At 35.0% G+C, this 20885-nt stretch overlaps 3 protein-coding genes across 5 annotated transcripts; 1 reads left to right on the top strand and 2 right to left on the bottom strand.

Moving 5' to 3' along the window:
* Positions 1 to 571: 571 nt before the first annotated feature.
* On the top strand, positions 572 to 8616 carry LOC113068101 (replication factor C subunit 5-like). Its single transcript, XM_026240696.1, has 11 exons — positions 572 to 698; positions 1296 to 1360; positions 1579 to 1715; positions 2101 to 2180; positions 2350 to 2423; positions 4940 to 5099; positions 5542 to 5623; positions 5741 to 5870; positions 7058 to 7135; positions 7529 to 7583; positions 8277 to 8616. The coding sequence occupies exons 1-11, from the start codon at positions 652 to 654 to the stop codon at positions 8371 to 8373; spliced, it is 1005 nt and encodes a 334-aa protein (XP_026096481.1). The 5' UTR covers positions 572 to 651; the 3' UTR covers positions 8374 to 8616.
* Positions 8504 to 12471, bottom strand: LOC113068100 (WD repeat and SOCS box-containing protein 2-like). Of its 3 annotated transcripts, none has more exons than XM_026240693.1 (9): positions 12356 to 12471; positions 12042 to 12229; positions 11300 to 11478; positions 11043 to 11174; positions 10834 to 10934; positions 10431 to 10621; positions 9170 to 9262; positions 8939 to 9052; positions 8504 to 8850 (listed from the first exon to the last, which is right to left on the bottom strand). In XM_026240693.1, exons 1-9 carry the CDS (start codon positions 12440 to 12442, stop codon positions 8649 to 8651), a joined length of 1287 nt encoding a protein of 428 aa, XP_026096478.1. In that variant the 5' UTR covers positions 12443 to 12471; the 3' UTR covers positions 8504 to 8648. The 3 variants fall into 3 exon arrangements, with proteins under 3 accessions (XP_026096478.1, XP_026096479.1, XP_026096480.1); XM_026240694.1 differs by having other exon boundaries at positions 12042 to 12210; positions 12356 to 12466; XM_026240695.1 differs by having other exon boundaries at positions 8689 to 8870.
* Positions 12472 to 12766: 295 nt separating this feature from the next.
* vsig10 (V-set and immunoglobulin domain containing 10) lies at positions 12767 to 19550 on the bottom strand. The gene is made up of 9 exons (XM_026240692.1): positions 19144 to 19550; positions 18482 to 18778; positions 17326 to 17631; positions 16864 to 17148; positions 15805 to 16089; positions 13936 to 14049; positions 13839 to 13851; positions 13557 to 13693; positions 12767 to 13226 (listed from the first exon to the last, which is right to left on the bottom strand). Exons 1-9 carry the CDS (start codon positions 19217 to 19219, stop codon positions 13141 to 13143), a joined length of 1599 nt encoding a protein of 532 aa, XP_026096477.1. The 5' UTR covers positions 19220 to 19550; the 3' UTR covers positions 12767 to 13140.
* Between the last annotated feature and the right edge of the window lie 1335 nt (positions 19551 to 20885).

Below are 20885 nucleotides of genomic sequence, written 5' to 3'. Positions count from 1 at the left end.
TTTCGAAGAAGTAGAGCATGTGCTTTTTAAATATTATGATCAACATAACAGTCTTTTTTTTTAGCAATATAAGTAACAGGTCAGTGAGCTTCGTGGTCCTTCTGGGAAAGGGTTTGAGTGATATTCAGATATTTGTTAATGTGGTTTTAAATGTTTTAGATCTTAAATGACTAGACCACAGGATTTAGTGTTTGAGGATGAGGATCATGATGCTTCTGCCCATCACAGAGGTTGAGGAGCCCTGTGTAAGCTCTGATCCTCTGGGGTGGGTGCATTACAATATTTTTTTCTTATGTTGTTTTTGAGCAGGGATATTCAAATCTGGCCCAAGAGATCCACTTTCCTGCATAGTTTAGCTCTAACACTAATCAAACACAACTGAGCATGCTAATCAATCATTAGAAAATCACAAGTAGGTGAATTTGATCAGGGTTGTAGCTAAACTCTGCAGTAGATTGGCCCTCCAGCGCTAGATTTGAAGAACCCTGTTTTTGAGCAATACAGATTCATCCCCCATGTGCGCAAGATATACAGTAGGTGGCGGTAATGCTCCTAAGGAGTGAACGGCCATTGAACACAAAGAAGAAGAAGAAGAAGAAAACGCGCCAAAGCACATCGCGTGCCGTGGCTGCTTGAGCAAAATACAAGAGGATGGCATCAACAAGTAAAGCACAACTTCAGACGAGAAATTTACCATGGTAATGTCTTTTCCGTTTAGTTGTACAAATTTCGACCTTGTTTTCTTAGCTAATGCTTAAAATGTTTATTACTTTTACTTGAGAGATTCTGTAGCCGACGTGTGCAGCAAAGTTTGCTTTGTTTACATTTGGATTGCGCTTATTCTGCACTTATGGCCATATTCATCTATGGATATTAAATCACTATGGGCTGTAATTGAGCTCGTCTTTTAATGTGTATGAAATACATATACAAGAACGTATCAGAACTGTATTATTATTATGACAGCTGACATCGTATCATTGATGGAGAAGAGCGATGACGACTCGTGTGTATCAGTCAGTTCACTGCAAAGTAACATGTCTGAAATGATAAACTCTTTATTAATAATATCTACTTGTGATGATAGCTACTGTCGTTTCATATATATATATATATGTATGTATGTATGTATGTATGTATGTATGTATGTATGTGTGTGTGTGACAAATTATAGTTTTTTTTTTTTTGTTAAGGTAAAACAGTTCATTAGAATTGCTGACACTCCGCTAGATAAACAATATAATTAAACAAAAACAGTTTTTTTTTAAGTTTCTTTCAAATTTCTTGATTTTCAGGGTTGAAAAGTACAGGCCACAGACATTAGATGACCTCATCTCTCATCAAGACATCCTGAGCACAAGTAAGCAGTGATCAATGAATTATAAATTGTATTCTTTCATTATTATTATTATTATTATTAACAAACTAAGATTAGATTTTACACAAAACTATAGGGCTTCAGAAGACTTGTACTTCTGCAACCATTTTTTCTAGTATATCTCTAAATGACCAGTGTGTTCTTGAAATTTCTATAAAAATGAATTTTTAATGGACGTCCTCTTTCTTTTTCTCTCACAGTTCAGAAGTTCATCAGTGAAGACCGATTGCCTCATCTGCTCTTCTATGGACCTCCAGGAACAGGAAAAACCTCTACTATACTGGCATGTGCCAAACAGCTGTACAAAGATAAAGAGTTCAACTCTATGGTCCTGGAGGTACTGTAGAAGTTTGCAGTTGTTTCCAGATGCATATGTTTGGTGACTTTTTCCCCATGTCAAAAAATATGTGGTCATCCAATTTGGGGAAATTTTGCATCACATGACTTGCTCTGCAGTGGATACTCTGCAGTGAATGGGTGCCGTCAGAATCATTGATAGTACTGCCTAATAATTGATATTAAATCTATAAAATAAATTCGTTAACTATTCTATATGCATTAATTTATGCTCACTTTTTAATGGATATTAACAAATGAAAGCGAAATATGATTGTTGCAAACCTTTTAAATGTACTTTTTATATATATATATATATATATATATATATATATATATATATATATATATAATAATGGAAATTCTTGTACATTTGACTTCATCAGCTCAATGCGTCAGATGACCGTGGCATAGATGTGGTTAGGGGGCCGATCCTCAGCTTTGCCAGCACACGAACCATCTTCAAGTAAGAACATGCCATTCATGAACAGTTTGTATAGTATAAAATATGTTCTCGCATACAGCAATACATTACAGGAAACTATTGAATGACATCTTATCTTTAGGCTTTTATTCCATTAAAATATATACTGTTGTTATAAAATAATGTTCCGTTCTCTGTTTGCTTCTTGTAGGAAAGGCTTTAAGTTGGTGATTCTGGACGAGGCGGATGCTATGACCCAGGACGCACAGAATGCTTTAAGGAGAGGTAGTGTACCATCTGCCCCTCCATCAGCTCACCTGCTGAGCCCCCAAATGTCCCGATGGCAGAAGAATAGGGTTCTGCCATTTCACTGTCCACAGTGAGACATGAATGAGAGCAGTGTGATTTATGATTGGCAAAACAAATATTTAGAGAGTTTACGGTTAAATTTGACTGAGCATCTGATTCTACTAAAAACTGTATGCTTTATTTTAGGTTTAAAGATGTATGAATATCTGTTCTGGATATCGAATGTAAATAAGGATCTGTTTGTTGTTGTTATTATTATTATTATTATTATTATTAGTGTTATTTTAATTTCATGCCTTTTTATATATTATTCTTGATTTTAAATATGTGACCCTGGAGCACAAAAGCAGTCTTAAGTCGCTGGGGTTTATTTGTTGCAATACACAAATAAACATTGAATAGATCAAAATAAGTGGTGGGCCGTTATCAACATTTTTTTTGGTAATTTATTTTGACTGAGAGCAGTATGATTCGGAAAAAAAATATTTAAAAGAGTTAATATTTTCTGATATTTATGATAATTGTGACACGGCATCTGCTTTTATGCTTTAAAATGTATGAATGTGTGTTCTGGATTTTATAGATAAAGATCTACGCTCACTCTTAGCACGCTAAGAAGACCTCGAAAGATATATCTTACCTAAGTTGTTTATGTTCCTAAGTGTGTTCCCCGAAGTGTCCCTTAGGAAGCTTCTTAACACGCTGCCTCTTACGTCCGACGTAACAAGAGCGCTGTCCAAAGTGAGGGTGCTGAATTAGTTGGCATCGATTGCTCATGAATCGATTTTCCATTTCACGCGAAGGTGCAATACAGCGTTAAGAAAGACAACACGTTCTATGCAAATGAAACATTCCTCAAATTATAATAGTAACATTTATTTTAACATATTTTAAGTTATCATTAGAATATAGACTTTAAATTTAATTATCAAATGGTCAGTAATATGTTCACACGATATGTTGTGACGGATAGACTAACCAGGTATCCCTCGCTAATCATCCACCCTCCTTATCCCATTGTGCCACTTGTGCTGCTTCTTGACATGGGTTTAACGACTTATAAAAATTATATAATACACTTTTATATTAATGGTAAGGTACTTTACAATCAGAATTGACTGGCAAGCAGCTGCAGTTACTTCTGTTTAATGCGGTATTGATTGCAATTGGTTTATGTTTTAAATAAAAAGCAACCTATCTACATTGAACAGAGAGAGAGAGAGTTAGATACAGAATATGATGGGGAAGCAACGTAAAAAAGTTGAGAGGAAGTTGAAGTCTTGCTGGACATTACCACCAGGTCGGAGATCACACCCCTGTGGTCCACTATAACCTGCACGTTTATGGCCGTGTATCCCTTTCGCGATGAGTAGCCTACGCCTGATCAATCACTGATGAATTGGCGATAGTGATGAGTGTGCCATCCACCAGGATCTAATCCCCAGCATGGCGCAGACGGGCGTTGGTGACAGTGTGGACACACCTCCACAGCGAGGTTTTGATTAGGCTGTAGCCCTCTCTCACGACCTCGATGAATCTCTCTGTAGCAAAAAAAAACTTAGCGCTGGGCTTCAGGGCTTAAAGCAAAATCCTGCCACGTTAGCCTGGCAAGCACAGGTCTGAGAAGGTCCAGCAGCTCCGTAATGAGCTGTCTTGGGAGGCGAATTTTTTTTTAATATAGCCACGTCAGGAAAAATGTCAAAAGGGCTTAAGTTTTGCAGAATAAAACAATTGACATGGACTAAATGGCTCCGCGTCCGGCTCCATCTTTGATTCAATACAAGGACACGTTGGATCGCTGCTATAGTCACTTACTGGACACAACCATGATTACCCATTTATAGATCTTAAACATTTAGGGCCAAATTGTTTGCCAAATTTTAATTATCAAAAAATTGATTGCCAATTCGCTTTAATTACATTACGAAAAAGCCTAGGCTAATTACCACCATATTAGTTCTGATACCACATAAAGTCAACTTCATAAATAGGCCTGTATCCATTGCGAACATAATTTATTATGAGTCTTAAAAAATAACATAAAATCATTGTTGAGCCACAACATTGTCAAAATACCATAGTTTGACTTGTACTTTGCTGCGCTGGTTTCTAAAGACTGCTGTACAGTAGCGTCTTGAGCTCAAATAACACTAAGAGAGAGCTTACGAATGGTCCAGACCAACCTTACGGAAGTGTGACTTACAGAAGATATACTTAGCGTACGAACGTGTCGGGAATCGTGCCATAACGTTAAGAGAGAGGTTAAGGAATAGGTCAAGAACTACTTAGCGATAAGAACGTTTTGGGGAACCGGGCCCTATTCTTTATAGTTATTATCAAAAATGTGTTTTATAATTATCTTTTATTTAAATAATGTTTATGATTTTAAAAATACATTTAATTTTTTTCAATCCTTTTAGAGATTTATTTATGCAGACTTTATTAAGCCTCACCTGATATGTATTTTTTTTTTCACTCCCTCTCTTTCTCAGTCATTGAGAAGTTTACAGAGAACACACGTTTTTGTCTGATCTGTAACTACCTTTCAAAGATCATACCTGCGCTGCAGTCTAGATGCACACGGTTTCGTTTCGGCCCCCTGTCCCAGAGCCAGATGATTCCCAGACTAGAGCATGTGATACAGCAAGAGAGGTGAGACACAGCCAATCCAGGTCAAGAGGATGTTATTTCTGGATGAAATTAGTGTTGAATTGATTGCATTCTGAAAGAAATCCACAACACTAAATTTTTATTTTATTTATTTTTCCCAGAAAAGGTAAACATTTATTTATATTTGTTTGTAATTAAAGGCCAGTTATATTTTGTGCGGGTTGAAGATAGAGCACCATTGACATGACCGTATTAAGGCCGTCTGAATTTTGGGATGATATCTCAAGTGTGTCAGATGGATCCACTCAAAAGACCCTGAACACAAAATACCCTGGCTGAAGTGGTCAATTTGATTAAAAACTCTTCACATTTTATATGGGCTCTGCCCTCTGGCGCATTACACAACTTTGTGCAAATAAAACCAAACATTGTATGTTCCTAGCATAGATTCATGCATATTTAAAAATCTGTTTTTCGCTGATAGCATTGACATCACTCCAGATGGCATGAAGGCCATTGTGACCCTTTCAACAGGAGACATGAGGCGATCATTAAACATTTTACAGGTGTGTATCATATGAAAAAGTGACAAAAATATCAAAACGTATTTGTGGTTTGCTTACTGCATTGCTGCTGGCATGAAAAATATTGAGAAAATCTGTATTGTGTCTTTTCATGGACAGAGTACACACATGGCCTATGGGAAGGTGACAGAGGAGATGGTGTACACATGTACTGGACATCCGCTCAGATCTGACATCGCCAACATACTGGACTGGGCCCTCAATAAAGACTTCACCACTGCATATAACCGTATCCTTTCTACTCTACAGGTCGGTTAGTTAGCTCTCCAAGCCTCACAGTAACCCATAATCTTTCTTTCTTTTTTATTTGTAATGTTTATGATGGTAGTTTTTATTTTATTTTTCTGTTTTAATTGCTGTGAAGGGATAATAAATCCCTGGCAGCATCTCCAAAAATTCTAAATAAAATTAAAGTAAACATAAAATTTATATTTTATAAATTGATCACAGTAACCCATAATCTTTCTTTCTTTTTTATTTGTAATGTTTATGATGGTAGTTTTTATTTTATTTTTCTGTTTTAATTGCTGTGAAGGGATAATAAATCCCTGGCAGCATCTCCAAAAATTCTAAATAAAATTAAAGTAAACATAAAATTTATATTTTATAAATTGATCACAGTAACCCATAATCTTTCTTTCTTTTTTATTTGTAATGTTTATGATGGTAGTTTTTATTTTATTTTTCTGTTTTAATTGCTGTGAAGGGATAATAAATCCCTGGCAGCATCTCCAAAAATTCTAAATAAAATTAAAGTAAACATAAAATTTATATTTTATAAATTGATCATTATAAAATATAATTACTAGTAGTAGTAGTTTTGTAATTATATTATGATTCATAATAATGTTGAATGCATATTCACTTTTTTATTAGTTTAATAATTCAGATTTCTTTTTATATATATTTTCCAAAGCATTAACAAAAAGCTCTATACAATTTAGAAATTTCTATTTTCCCCCATATTAACTCTTAGAGCCAAAATTAAAACAAACATACTGGAGAATATCAGTAGTAACAAAGTCGATAAATTTATAAAGCAAATAAATAACATTTCAGATGAATATATATTTACAAATATACGCATATCAGGAAAATTACATCAAACATAGATTATGCTCAATATATTACATTTGTTCTTTATAAATGTTATATTTTAAATATGTAAAATCTAATTTCTTTTATAATTATGACTATAGAAAAAGGAATAAAAAATAATTATTGAAATATATTATGTGTGCTATTATAATTATATATTCTTTTATTTAAATAAATATTAATATTGATATTTATAATTTACTAAGCTGATAGTTTATTAATGGCATCTAAGTGTTTATACAGGAATTGGAATTGTGGAGTTGTAAGTTGCTGATATTAGTTTATGACGTTTCCAAAGTCCTTATCTGGGTCCAACAGAAATTCTGCAGCTCAAAACTCTAAAAGGTCTGGCACTTCATGACATTTTAACAGAAGTCCATCTTCTCATTCACCGTGGTAAGACTATACTTTTAATTCAGCCATGCATGGCTCTTTAACTGGTTCCTGTTCAAAATAACTAAAGCAGACCAGAATGCCACACACAAGCCATCACAACTTTGATATAGTGATGATGAGCTACATGTTTTCCCTGCCCTTGCCCAGTGCACTAAACATTACATAATTTTCAGAAACCAGACTGCAATGAGTAAATATTTTTTTTGCATGCCAAAAAATATTTATAGCACAGCATGCCATGTGTTCTGTGGTTTTTTTTTTTAATGTTTTAAAATCAAATGTATTTAGAGTTGATTAAATAAAATCAGATTTATTGGTCACACAATCAAAGTGTTATCTGAGCACAGTTAGGTGGGTTAATTTAGCTCTAATGTTTTTGTGTTTCTATTTCAGTGGACTTCCCACCCTCCATCCGCATGGGCTTGCTTATAAAACTTGCCAATATTGAGTGAGTGCATTTATTATGTTAACTTAAGTAAATCAGTAGAGAAGTGAGTACACTGTTCTGTTTATGACTGGTTTGACTACCTAAATACGAATGAAGCAAACTGCATACTTTATCTACAGGAGTTCAACTTCGATTCGCTTGATTAATGTAAATATGCATTTGTCGCTTGAAAATAATTATAAATATTTTATAACATATATAATCAAATTGATACTTTAAGTTAGCAAGGATGCATTCAGTTGTTTAAATGTGACCGCAAAGACATTTATAATATTACTAAATATTTATATTCCAAATAAATGCTGTTCTTTTGAACATGCTTAAAGATTCCTGAAAAAAAAGTATCAGAATTTGCGCAAAAATATCCAGCAGCACAACTGTTTTTAATCACTGGAAGTAATCATAAATGTTTCATGAGTAGCAAATCAGCATATTCTAATGATTCCTGAAGGATCTTGTTACACTGGAGTGATGATGAATTACATTTGAAAATCTAATAAGAAAAGAAGAGTTCTTTTAAATTGTAGTATATTTAACAAAATTTTAGTTTTTACTGTATTTCTTATCAAATGATTTCAGCCTTGGTTCCACTGAAACCACTGAAAAATTGTATCAACCCTAAACTTTTGAACAGTAGATTAAGTTTATTATTTACTTGAGTGAGCTTCATTTTCTTTCCTTTTTAATCATAAGGTATCGTCTGGCCTCCGGAACCAATGAGAAGATCCAGCTCAGCTCAATGGTTGCAGCTTTCCAGGCTGTTAGAGACATCGTAGTCAGCGATGGATAGAGCATTGGTTCACACTTTCAAAAGGGTTATGTTAACATAAACCTGTGATGTCATGTTATGAGAGGAAGTTGTGTTTACTTCTTCATATTGTTCTGTCAGGAAAAAAAACTATGTACAGAACCCTGTAATAATTTTGAAATGTTTTTTTTAAGCTTAAAATAACTCTTGTCTCAGTACTTTGTAAAACAAATGTTACATTTTCAAAGTAGTTATGTAAAAAAATTAAGTATTTAAATATTTCAAGTATGGTGTCCCACAAACATTACTGTTTTCAGTCATCTGCAGTGTTCTTTACAATATAAAGTCTTTTGCTTTGGAATGTCCCTGTAAGTAAGGTATTCCAGGATTTTTGGGGGCAAGGGAAGAGCCTCCACTTGATAGGTTGAAATGGAGAATCTCAGGGCAATCCGAGACAGATGCTTTAGGCTCGGAACGAGACGAGGAACTCGCCAGAATTTTACATGTCCATCTCTGCACCTACAATCAAATATAAAGAACTACTTAGTGTTTTTTTCTGTATACATTCTAGAGTAAACACTTTGTCAAAACTGATGATGTGCAATACCCTGTGGCGATGACGCCCCCGTGTGGATGGAAAGCACAGCACACGCCCCCGGCTCGGTTGTGATCCGTGTCTGTGACCAGTTTATCTCGTTCCACATCCCAAATCCGTAACGCCCTGCAACACAGAACAGTGTCATTTGAAACAATAGAGAAAGGTGTGAGGTCACAAGGGTGATGTTTGGTCATGTAGTTCTGAAGAGCTCAGATCTCAAATGGATGGTTCATTGCTCACCTGTAGTCTTTAAAAGCCAGAAGCAGACCAACCGGAGAGAAGCTAAGAGACGTCAGTAGATTGTCACTTCTGTAAGCACACACCTCACAGTCTCTGGAAAGAGAAGAAAATATGTTTTACATCTATTTCCAACATGCAGTATATTGCGACATAGTTCACCCGGAAATTTTTATTTGCTGAATATGTACTCCCCTTCAGGCCTGTCGATGTAGAGGAGTTAGTTTTTTTTCATAAGAACAGATTTGGAGAAATTTAACATTACACCCCTGCTCACCAATGGATCCTCTGCAGGAAATGGGTGCCGTCAGAATGAAAGTCCAAACAGCTGATAAAAATATCACAAGTCATCCACATCCCTCCAGTCCATCAAATAATGTCTTGTGAAGTGAAAATCTGCGTTTGTAAGAAACAAATCCTCTATAGTCCTCTATACATAAAATTGCTTCTTCCAGTAAAAAAGCCATCTGAATCATGAATGAAATATGCACAGACCAAGCATTGTTCACAGGCAAAAACACTTCTAAACAAATAAATCAGTGGATTTTGATGTGCAAGTAAAACAGCGGATCTAAGAAATGTTATGGATCACGGTCTTGTATTTTGGCCAGAAGCATTTTTTTATTATTATTATTATTTAAATTTAAGCTTTTCACTTCACAAGATGTTAATCATCAATTAAAGATATTTTTAGTAATTGATTGAACTGATACCCATCAATTAACATCTGGAGTAGTGTGTATTACTTGTGGATTATTCTGATGTTTTTATCAGCTGTTTGGACTCTCATTCTGACGGCACCCATTCACTGCAAAGGATCCATTTGTGAGCGAGCGATGTAATGTAAAATTTCTCCAAATCTGTTCAGCAACAACAGCAACAAGCTCATCTACATCTTGAACGGCCTGAAGGTGAGTATATTTTCAGCCAATTAAAATTTTCTGCATGTTGGGAATAGTTGTAAAAAATATATATATATTTTTTGTCTATGTCTACATTTATAAAAACAACAGTTCATTCAGAACTGAAAGTGATTTTCAATGTGTAGCTTGCCCAAAAAAAAAAAAAAAAAAATTCTGTGAAGCATGAAAGATGACGTTTAGCAGAACAGTCCCGCTGTTCTGAACTTTGTGTCCCAAAAATAAGTAAAACAGCTTTCTCTAATTTGATTAAAAACAGTAATAATCATAATTATTGTAAAACAAAAAAAAATTATTAATATAAATATGATATGAGAAAATAACATCTTGGATGGCCAACATACTCTGCTCTAGTCAGGAGAACAGCTGTATAGGGGTCCCACAGGTCCAGCCACCAGCCTGTGGTCGAATGATACGAAGCGATCGCGAGCAGCGCTCCATCCTGGGAAAAGTCGCATGATGCCATGGTGCGCTCGTGGTCATATGTAAGGTGTCTCATGAAGGTGTAGGACCTCAGGCTCCACAAATACACCTTCTGTTGGGAAAACAATATTCAGATGATGTAACACAGTACAGTAATCACAATCACAACAATCAAAAGAATAGTGCTATTATTTTATCTGCATGGCTCTACAGGACATCCTGTTGCAGTGCAGCTGTTCCTGCTGCAGAGACCAAAAGTCTCCCTGATTATATAACAATACTCTTTATATAACTACTAAAAGACATCCTAACAGATTAACTCACAGAGTCGAGGTTGCAAACGGAGGCGATCACACTGCTGTCAGGTGATATGGAACATCTGAAGACCCAGTAGTCTGGACCCCGCAGCACATGGGGACTGGCACCTGCAAATATCAGCATTACAATCTTCATAAGTACTGGAATTTAGAGTCATGAAAACTTATTTTCATCCAATTGCAAAGATGCGTTGCTTCCACATCAGATGCTCTGACCTTTCTTCGCCAAGTCCCATATCCTTAAAGTTTTGTCTCGGGAGGCTGATACAAGCGTGAGACTTCCATTTGGAGCGAAGACTAAATCCCTAACAGGAGCCTGATGTCCGGTTAGAGTAACCCGCAGATTTCCTGAAGACAGAACAGGGATTTACTTACATATTAAACGTATACTACATGTGTATAACACCATGCTGTTAATGTTTAGACCAATCTAAGTTCTTGATGGTGAAAATGAGTCTAGAGTTCAGTCTTACCAGTTGAGACGACCCACACCTGGATCACGCCGTTGTTTAGACCAATGGCCAGCAGTAGCTCGTGATCACGTCTGTTCTGATGTAAAGCATCTTGGGTAGACATGCATGGTCCAAACGCCAGTGCCCACACCGTTTGCCTGCAGTTAAGTGTCTTCTCTTCACTGCGTCCAGCTTCAGTGCTGCAGATAATACAAAGAGGAATGTAGAAGGTTCAGTTGTGCTTCCGCTTCCTCCATTGTTTCTTTATTGTTCCACATTATTGTGATTTTGTTAAAAAAAAGTAGCATTGTCGTATTACCATGTTACTCTGATATATCCCTTATACCATATATAAAACAATTTTTGTTAACACTTTATTTTAAGGTGTCCTTGTTACATAGTATTAGCAAAAAATATTCAGAATTACATGCAATAGCCCTAAACCAACCCCTTATCCTAATCTATGGTTAATAAATGTTGTTAATTAATATAACTCAGTACTTAAATGTATACTTAGTAACAAAGACACCTTAAAATAAAGTGTAACCCAATTTTTTTTTATGTTAAACCAGCTATGACCAGACCTGAAGAACTGTTAAATCCAGCCAACAAGGACCGGTTTCAGCGGTTATCTTCACATGTAGGCCTACTAATATTACTTTATTGTTAGTGTCAGGTTCTCCCATAGGCTAATAGTAATTTATTGTGGGGTTACATATAAGCCTATATTAATTAAGCCATTGTGTAATGAACACAGACGCACTCTTCGGATGTCAGCGGCCAGGAGAGGAGTTTGACGAAGCCGTGTCCCATTGACCAGGCAAAATAAGATCCGTCCGGGGAGAAGCGGACGCTCCATGTCTCGCAGCCGGCAGAGCCGTACAGACGCGGGGGATGAGCGGGTTTCAGCTCCGCGATCAGGTCATGCGGTTCTGTCACAATTAAAGACACCTGTCATGTACAAAGACAAATGCGCATATCCGGAACTACTCATTTTCTACTAATATGAAAACGTATTTTCCTCTTTTATCAAATACATATGTTTATATATCATCTACATTATGTGAATTGCCATACCTTTGACAGCACACCCTCCAAGCGAACTGCACATCTTACCACTGAAATCATGAACGCATAATTTCCCCTCACATCATAGGGATTCATTTCACAAGAAGGCGTGGCCAGATGGGCAAACCACGTGACCCATCATCAAGGGTGTATATGCGTACAGTACATACTTGGGTGTGTCTACTGTTTATTTACAATGTTACGATGTTTTATACTTTTCATTTACATCTCAGGCATCGTGATTTTACAGCTTTGAATTCATTTTATTTTATAGTGCCATTTAAAGCTAGTCTAAGTATTGTTTTATACATTACTAAAATTGTACTCGACTCTCATTATTAATTGCAAAACACACAAGATAGTAAAATGTCTTGAAAATTATTTCACAATGCAAAAAAAATCCAATGGTACACAATAGGCTTCATATAATTAAGAATTTTTATTATTATTATTCTGCCACAAATTATTACCCAGACATATTTTGTTGAGATTCACCCATACAATTTTACAGAAATTGATCATTCAAACCAGTTTAAGTAACAATAACATTTCGTAACAGTTCACTAACATACTGTAGCATGGTGTAGTAAAAAATTTAATTTCATGAATTGAGGCCAGAATGTTAAAAACTAATACTGAAAATAAAAACAGGGCCTCTAAAATGAGTTTAAGACCTTTAGACTTTACACAGATTGATGGAATATTATACAAGGAAAATATCACACAAAAACAAATAATTTAGCAGAGTTGACCATTTGGAAGAATCTATTTTTTTCTGTATATTACATTGATGACTAATCATCTTCTATCTGTTGTGCTGGTTCTGGATGTGTTTGATCGTTATGTTGCACCGTACTGTCTGCGTTATCTTCATGATCACCTGTAAAATAAACACACACTTGTTTCAGCAAAACCAAAAGTACAGAAAACCCACAATTTATTATTAATACCAAATACTAAATATTTCAGAGATGAGCATAACTAGAGAAAATATATTCAATAGGAAATTGTTTTGATAATTATTTGAGACAGATTAAAAATAAGAATAATTTCTAGGGTTTTCAACTTTCAATCAAAAGAGGCATTTCTCAAACTTGCCTTACTTTTATTATTTCATCATGATATAGATTTTCCCAGTTCCTTTCAAAATAAACTCCTTTTGATACCATATCACAAAAGTCAAAACATATTCGGGACACCGCTGACTTACTGGATGATCTTCTGTGAATCTCTACGAGCGTGGTTGCATGTCCGTTTGACGGCGGAGGGAGTTCAGTTTCAAGGACAATTTCCTCTTCATCTGAATCCACTAAACTCAATACATCCCCCATTTCATCATCTAATTGACTAGAAAGAAAATGTTACAATGCCTCAGCTTCACGGATCCTTACTTACTTGCACATGTTATAGTATGTTTGAAGACAATAAACTCATATTTTGGAATAATAGTGACATATTACTTTGATTATAAATGAGCTGTTGTCATACTTACCTAAATCCTAAACCTGTAAAATGAAAAAAAAAAAAAAAAAATTATACCAAACTATCTTTATGAAAAGAGTTTTATTTAGGCATTCAAAAATACTTACCAATACAAATTCTATCCCGCTTTGAATATACTGTTGCACCAATAGCGACACCAATCATCATTATAAGAACAGAAACAAAGACACCAACCACGGCCCCTTTATTATCTTCAGAAGCTGAGAACAAAGAACAAAGGAGAACAAGTTCATGTGGGGGATGTTTTGTAATACTTTTGCAAAGGGAGAGGTAATGTCAGAAACTTCTCGTCGGTTCACATTTGTGCATAGCTTTAGCATCGCTAGTGCTTGAACTATCTCCAGATCTGACCTGCGATGGATTTTTGAAAACATGCATTTCATTCCTAAACAACTGAAATCATAAGATTACTTCAATGCAAATAAAAAAAGTTAAAAAGATTCAGGCATATTACTGTCTTGTGTCAGTGTGAAAATAAGGAATGGTATATATATAAAAAAAAAAAAGGTTTCATTATCCTTATCCTTTATTCATTTTACTTTGAATTTGAGTTGAAATATGATCTGGACATATTTTAACTAGGAATAAAAGAATTCTTGTTTTATATATATATATATATATATATATATATATATATATATATATATATATATATATATATACATATATATATATATATATATACAGTGGGGATCGAAAGTTTGGACACCCTTTGCAGGTTCTGTGAAAATGCGAGTAATTTTCAAAAAATAAGAGAGATCATACTAAATTCATGTTATATTTTATTTAGTACTGTCCTGAGTAAGATATTGTACATAAAAGATATTAACATTTAGTCCACAAGACAAAATAAATGCTGAAATTATTAAAATAACCCCACTCAAAAGTTTGGGAACCCTTGGTTCTTAGTACTGTGTTCTGTTACCTGATGATCCTTGACTGTCTTTCTGTTTTGTGATGGTTGTGCATGAGTCCCTTGTTTGTTCTGAACAGTTAAACTGAGCAGCGTTCTTCAGAAAAATCTTTAAAGTCCTGCAGATTTTTCAATTTTCCAGCATCTTTGCATATTTGAACCCTTTCCAGCAGTGACTTTATGATTTTGCGATGCATCTTATCACACTGAGGACTATTGAGGGACTCAAACAAAACTATTTAAAAAGGTTCAAACATTCATTGATGCTCCAGAAGGAAACAAGATGCATTAAGAACTGGGGGGTGAAAACTTTTGAACACGATGAAGATGGCCAAATTTGTCTTATTTTGTTGAAATATATTTTTTTTCCATTTAGTTCTGCCCTTCGTAAGCAACAGAAGATACTTGTATGTTTCCCGGTACACAAATTAAGTACAATTTACCTTGATCTTCAAATTCCAAAAGTTTTCACCCCCCAGCTCTTAATGCATCTTGTTTCCTTCTGGAGCATCTGTGAATGTTTGAATCTTTTTAAATAGTTGTGTTTGAGTCCCTCAAATGTCCTCAGTTTGAAAAGATGTATCTCAAAATCATACAGTCACTGCTGGAAAGGGTTCAAATATGCAAAGATGCTGGAAAACTGAAGAATCTGCAGGATCTTAAAGATATTTCTGAAGAACGCTGCTCAGTTTAACTGTTCAGAACAAACAAGTGACTCATGCACAACCATCATCAGGATCATCAGGTAACAGAACACAGTACTAAGAACCAAGGGTTCCCAAACTTTTGAGTGGGGTTATTTTAATAATTTGAGCAATTTTTTTGTCGTGTGGACTAAATGTTAATATCTTTTATGTACAATATCTTCCTCAGGACAGTACAAAATAAAAAATAACATGCATTTAGTATGATCTCTCTTATTTTTTGAAAATTACTCATATTTTCACAGATTCTGCAAGGGGTGCCCAAACTTTCGATCCCCACTGTATATATATATATAAAGAATAAGAAATATGGAGAAACATTCAAGTTTCTAACTTACTTTTCACAGTAAGGTACACTTCCAGCTCTTTTAGACCAAGAGGGTTTATACTGTAGCAGAAGTAGATCCCTTCATCTTCTTTAGTTACATTGATTATTTTGAGACTGTAGGTGTTGTTGTTGTTTACAGACACAATATATTTGGAGCTGGTGTTGATGGTTTTGTCGTCCTTTTGCCTCCAGACAGTCTTAGCCGGTGGCAGAGATTCAGACTCAGTACAGCTGAGGGTGACATTGCTGCCCACCAAAGCGCTTACCATGGGATCTCCGATGGGATATGGCATCTCTGGAAGACACATTAAATATAATGGTTTCAATTTAGTCAATTTAGCCAGAGGTGCAGTGGAAGATGATGAAAATGAGCAAAAACCCAAGCTGGAATAATCTGGGAATGTTTAAAGATCAAAACTCAAAAGAACTGCACATATAGTGGCTGATTTTAAAAGAGGTTTCCTAGATTTGTTTGGACACAAACACGCAACATTGGTTATTCAAGCAAAAACTGGACTGATAGTGTAGGTTAGAAAAATGTGATTACAAAACAACTGTGGGGTTGGTAAGAGTTTTATGTTTTTAAAAGAAGTCGTTTATGTTCAAAAATGCTGCCTTTGATCTAAAACACAGAAAAACAATTCTATTTCGAGTTCTATTTAAATATTTATAAATGTAATTTATTCCTGTGTTGACAAAGCTGCATTTTAGTATCATTACTCCAGTCTTCAGTATCACATAATCCTTCAGAAATCATTTTAATATGCTAATTTGCTACTGAAGAAACATTTATTATCATCAGTGTTGAAAGAAATAGTGCCGTCTAATATATTTTTGTGGAAACTGAATTATTTGATTTTTAAAAACATTATTTTAATTTAAAAAACAGCACTTATTTTAATTGCACATTTCTGGCAACATCTTAAAATGTCTTTACTGTCATTTTACTGACATGAAAGACCATATTCATTACTTCTTAAAAAAAAAAAAAAAACACTGAGAAAGCTAAAACAACACAGAAGGTAAATCTCATTAAAACATGTCTTAAGACAAAAAGAAATGGTCTTACTGAGCTTAAAGGAGCAGGAATCCACCTTTCCCGTCACATGATGTCCAATACACTTCACTTCCTCTCCACTATGCAATATAAACCTATTCACATGGACCTCCAAACGCTCGGTCTCCTGGGATGTGGAGTTGACCGTGGGACCCTTGGCTATTACATGTTCTTCAAGGACCTCATGCCAGTCCAGAGTGGGCACAGGGTAACCTCCTTTCCAGCTACATATGAACAAGACATCGAATGTCTCGTTACCTATCTCCCAACTGCACTCTGGACGACTCTCCGGAGCATCTGAAAAAGACGTAAGAGACAATTAAAGCATGCAGTATATAACATATCTAACAAACAAACAAAATCCACACAGATAATGCTACAATTGTCAAGGTAAACTGAAACTAACTTCTAATGTTGCTTCAAAGAATCATTTATGAGATCATCTTTTAAAAATGATGTAAACGTGTGTCTTACAGTAAACTAGCACCTCCTGTCTCTTCTTCACAGTTTTCTTGGAGAGTGTATTCTGGGATGTACAGGTGTACATCCCTTGATTTCTTGGTTGGATTTTTGTTATGGAGAACTCAAGGAAGGATTTGTTCCCTGATGCTTTGTCATAACTGTCCAGCGCCAAATCTTCAACAGTCCATGTCAAGTTTTGTGAGGGAAAAGACTCACTGGAGCAGTTAAAAATCACATCAGAGTCGTTTTTGACATAAAACGTTCCATTCTGTAAGAGAGTTGCTGGTTGTATGGCCAGTGAGACGTCAGTTGGACCCTCTGAAATATAATACAAATGTATGAACAATAATTATTAATATGACTGTCATTTCAACAAAATCATCTAAAATGTTTTTTAGTACTTCAGAATGAATGAACAACAGATTACTTACATGTTACATATCAAACGAACATTTTGACTTTCAATTACACATATACAGTGACTACCATACAAACGTTTGGGGACAGTGAGATTTTAAAGATTTTAAAGGCTTTTGCTCATCAATGCTGGGTTTATTTATTAAAAATACAGTAAAAATATTAGAATTTTAAATAAACATTTTCGATTTTAATATATTTTAAATGTAATTTACTTCTGTGATAGCATAGCTGAATTTTCAGCATCATTACTCCATTCTTCAGTGTCACATGATCCTTCAGAAATCATTTTAATGTGCTGATTTGCTGCTTAAGAGACATTTCTATTAATGTTGAAAACGGTGGTGTTGTACCTGCCTCATATTTTAGTGGTAAATTTCATACATTCCTTTGATGCAAGAAGGGTTAAAAAAAGCATTTAATTGAAATGGATTTTTCTTCACGATCACTTTTGATTATATTTCTTTAGCGAGGACTCTTTAAATTATTTGTTTTATTTTTAAAAATCTTCCTGACCCCAAACTTTTGACCTTATTAAAAATGTTAAAGAGGAAGTACACTGTAATTTGGTTAGTCGTTATGGGTGGTGTCTATCCTACGCATACTCAGTCACATGGTTTTCTAGGTTCATGCATTGCAGTTAAACCAGAAAAACCTGTTTGAAGTCAGACTCCCGATCTCACAGAAACTGGAGACATCTATTGCATATCAAAGCTTTCCAAGTACGATTTAGATATCCATAGCACCATACCGGCAACTCGAAGCTGGATGTTTGAGAGAGTTTGCCATGAGCTGCCATCCTTTGTTTGGGATTCACATTCATACTGGCCTTCATCTATATACTGAAGCCCACTGATCCAAAGAGAGCCATTGTTGGAAATGGAAAGATGCTCTGATGGCTTCGAGGGGTTTTGGGTTACAGCAACAGTCCCATTTATCTTCCAGCGATAAACAAGTGAAGACGCATTAACTGGCTGGTCAAGACACTGTAGTGAAGTAGTCTCCCCCTTCTCTCCAATCACATACCGCTGCACCTGCTCCTCTGAAACTACAGGAACAAGGATAGAGGAATGTTGTTTAAAGCAGTATTGGGATCACTCACAAACATGCAGTAAAAGTACTGTGGTAATACCATGGTTTTTGAATACGGTGCAATTGTAAAACCTTGGTATTAGATCTTGAAGTATTATGTCAATATCATTCTGTACAATGGTTTCACTTACAAAAAAAGTACTATCGAACTTTCATGGGGTTTGAACATGTACCATGGTATATTTGAAAATTCCCTGAGCTCCATGTAGAATAAACACTATAGCAAATGACTATGAAGTATCTCTATAAAATACATAGGAATAGCTCAGCATAACATCTCATATAAAAGTGAAACCAGATAAGATTTTCCTGTCAACTCACCTGTTTGATGCGACAGAAGAAGCAGATGTAGAACTATTGCAGATATTATCATTTTAAGATTGTAAGGATATCCCATCAGATTATAGGATAAAATATTTTCCTTGGCAAGTTCGCTTGCTTCCCTTTGTTTCCCGGCAAACGCATCAAACACTTTTCTATGAATTAAACAAATAACCGGAAATTATTAAGATAAAATCGCGACCGTACTAAACTCGCTTTGGGCTTCGAACCTGTATATTTTGTGTCACTTTCGATTAATTTTCAACCTGTTTACTTGCTTGCTTTCCCGGAAACTTTTAACATTTCTGTTTGACCACACCCTTCACCTGCGCTCTTAAAGAGACACACACAGCGTTTTACACGGGCTCGAGTCTGAGCAAGCACACGGCTGCAGCAAGTATAGGTCTCTGCAGGAAAGTGATGGGAGTTTCCAGATCAGGGTGTTTTTACACCATGGTACCTGATTGGTTGACGTCATAAGTGACGTTAGGTTTAGGGGTGGGGTTGTGTAAGGGGGCGGCTGCAGCCAGCAGATCGAGGCGGGGCTGCACCTGGGGTGTGGTTGCATGTGCAGCCCCGCCCCATATCCTACACCAACTATGTATGTCTATGAAAGACGATCAAACCAATCAGAGTAGGTATGGGGCGGGGCTACAAGTGCAACCACGCCCCAGGTGCAGCCCCGCCTCTATCTGCAGGCTGCATCCGATCTAGCAGGTTGATCAAGCTCACAATGTTAAGACTGGGGTTTCATACATGTGCGTTTTAATATCCCTGAAAGCATCCCTCATGTCCTATTTCCATTCCTTACTCTGGAAATTATGGAGGGCCAAATTACTCAAAATTAAAGCATTAAATAAACGTTGAAATATATAAACAAATCGTTAAATGCACAAATATCTATCTATCTATCTATCTATCTATCTATCTAAATAGCTTTAAATAATCTTTTGTGGGTATTTTCACAATCAAATTTATTTTGCGATTAATTAGATTATTTAATCAACACATTATTAGATAAAATTATTAAAATTATTTAAATGAATTTTTTTAATTATTATGTATGATATTATATGTAAAAATTGATAGCCTGAATGCACTGTGAGTCGTTTTGGATAAAAGCGTCTGGTAAATGCATACATTTAATTTAATTTAATTGATTAAAAAAATAATCAACTGACAGCCCTATGAAGTATGCATTTATTCATTTATATGTATTATATATTAATTATAGATTAAATATACATAATATATATTATATATAATTGAATTGTGTACATTACATACGATTTATATAAATAGTTCAACATTTATTTAAATTATTTAATTTTTAGAAGAAAAATACAAACTTTAGCTACTATGTAAATACATACTTTTTTACTTACAGTTGCATAAACAGTACATGTACACATCTGTATATAAACATACTGATCTTGAAGTTTATTTATTTGAATAAGTTAATGAGTAAATAAATACATACTATGTATATCAAGTAGTTTAATGGATTAAAATATGGCACACGTGCAAAATGTAACTTCAATAATAACTCATGTAAACACAGTGATAAACAGATGGATGACTATTTTACTGTGGCTAATATTTGTAATAATTTTAAAATAATTTAAATAAGTTTTCAATAGTAAAAATAACAATACAAACAATTATTTTAGATTTATAATTATTTTTTTTACATAATTTTTCCATTTGTTTGTTTGTTTCTGTATTTGAGAAGCCTAAAGCAA

This window comes from Carassius auratus, linkage group LG30F (genome assembly GCF_003368295.1).
Source record: "Carassius auratus strain Wakin linkage group LG30F, ASM336829v1, whole genome shotgun sequence".
In the NCBI taxonomy this organism is placed as follows: Eukaryota; Metazoa; Chordata; class Actinopteri; order Cypriniformes; family Cyprinidae; genus Carassius; species Carassius auratus.
The sequence above is the reverse complement of the archived record's forward strand: the minus strand, read 5'-3'. Positions and strand labels throughout refer to the sequence as shown.

Coding starts and splice junctions, on each gene's coding strand:
- LOC113068100 (XM_026240693.1), bottom strand. CDS start 12,442: ATGAATCCCTATGATGTGAGGGGAAATTATGCGTTCATGATTTCAGTG. Junction 10,935..11,042: donor ATGGGACTTGGCGAAGAAAG/GTCAGAGCATCT, acceptor TGATATTTGCAG/GTGCCAGTCCCCATGTGCTG. Junction 9,053..9,169: donor CTGGCTTTTAAAGACTACAG/GTGAGCAATGAA, acceptor TCTGTGTTGCAG/GGCGTTACGGATTTGGGATG.
- LOC113068101 (XM_026240696.1), top strand. CDS start 652: ATGGCATCAACAAGTAAAGCACAACTTCAGACGAGAAATTTACCATG. Junction 2,424..4,939: donor ACAGAATGCTTTAAGGAGAG/GTAGTGTACCAT, acceptor TCTCTTTCTCAG/TCATTGAGAAGTTTACAGAG. Junction 7,136..7,528: donor CCATCTTCTCATTCACCGTG/GTAAGACTATAC, acceptor TTTCTATTTCAG/TGGACTTCCCACCCTCCATC.
- vsig10 (XM_026240692.1), bottom strand. CDS start 19,219: ATGGGATATCCTTACAATCTTAAAATGATAATATCTGCAATAGTTCTA. Junction 17,149..17,325: donor ACAGGAGGTGCTAGTTTACT/GTAAGACACACG, acceptor CGTCTTTTTCAG/ATGCTCCGGAGAGTCGTCCA. Junction 13,227..13,556: donor GATTCACAGAAGATCATCCA/GTAAGTCAGCGG, acceptor TTTATTTTACAG/GTGATCATGAAGATAACGCA.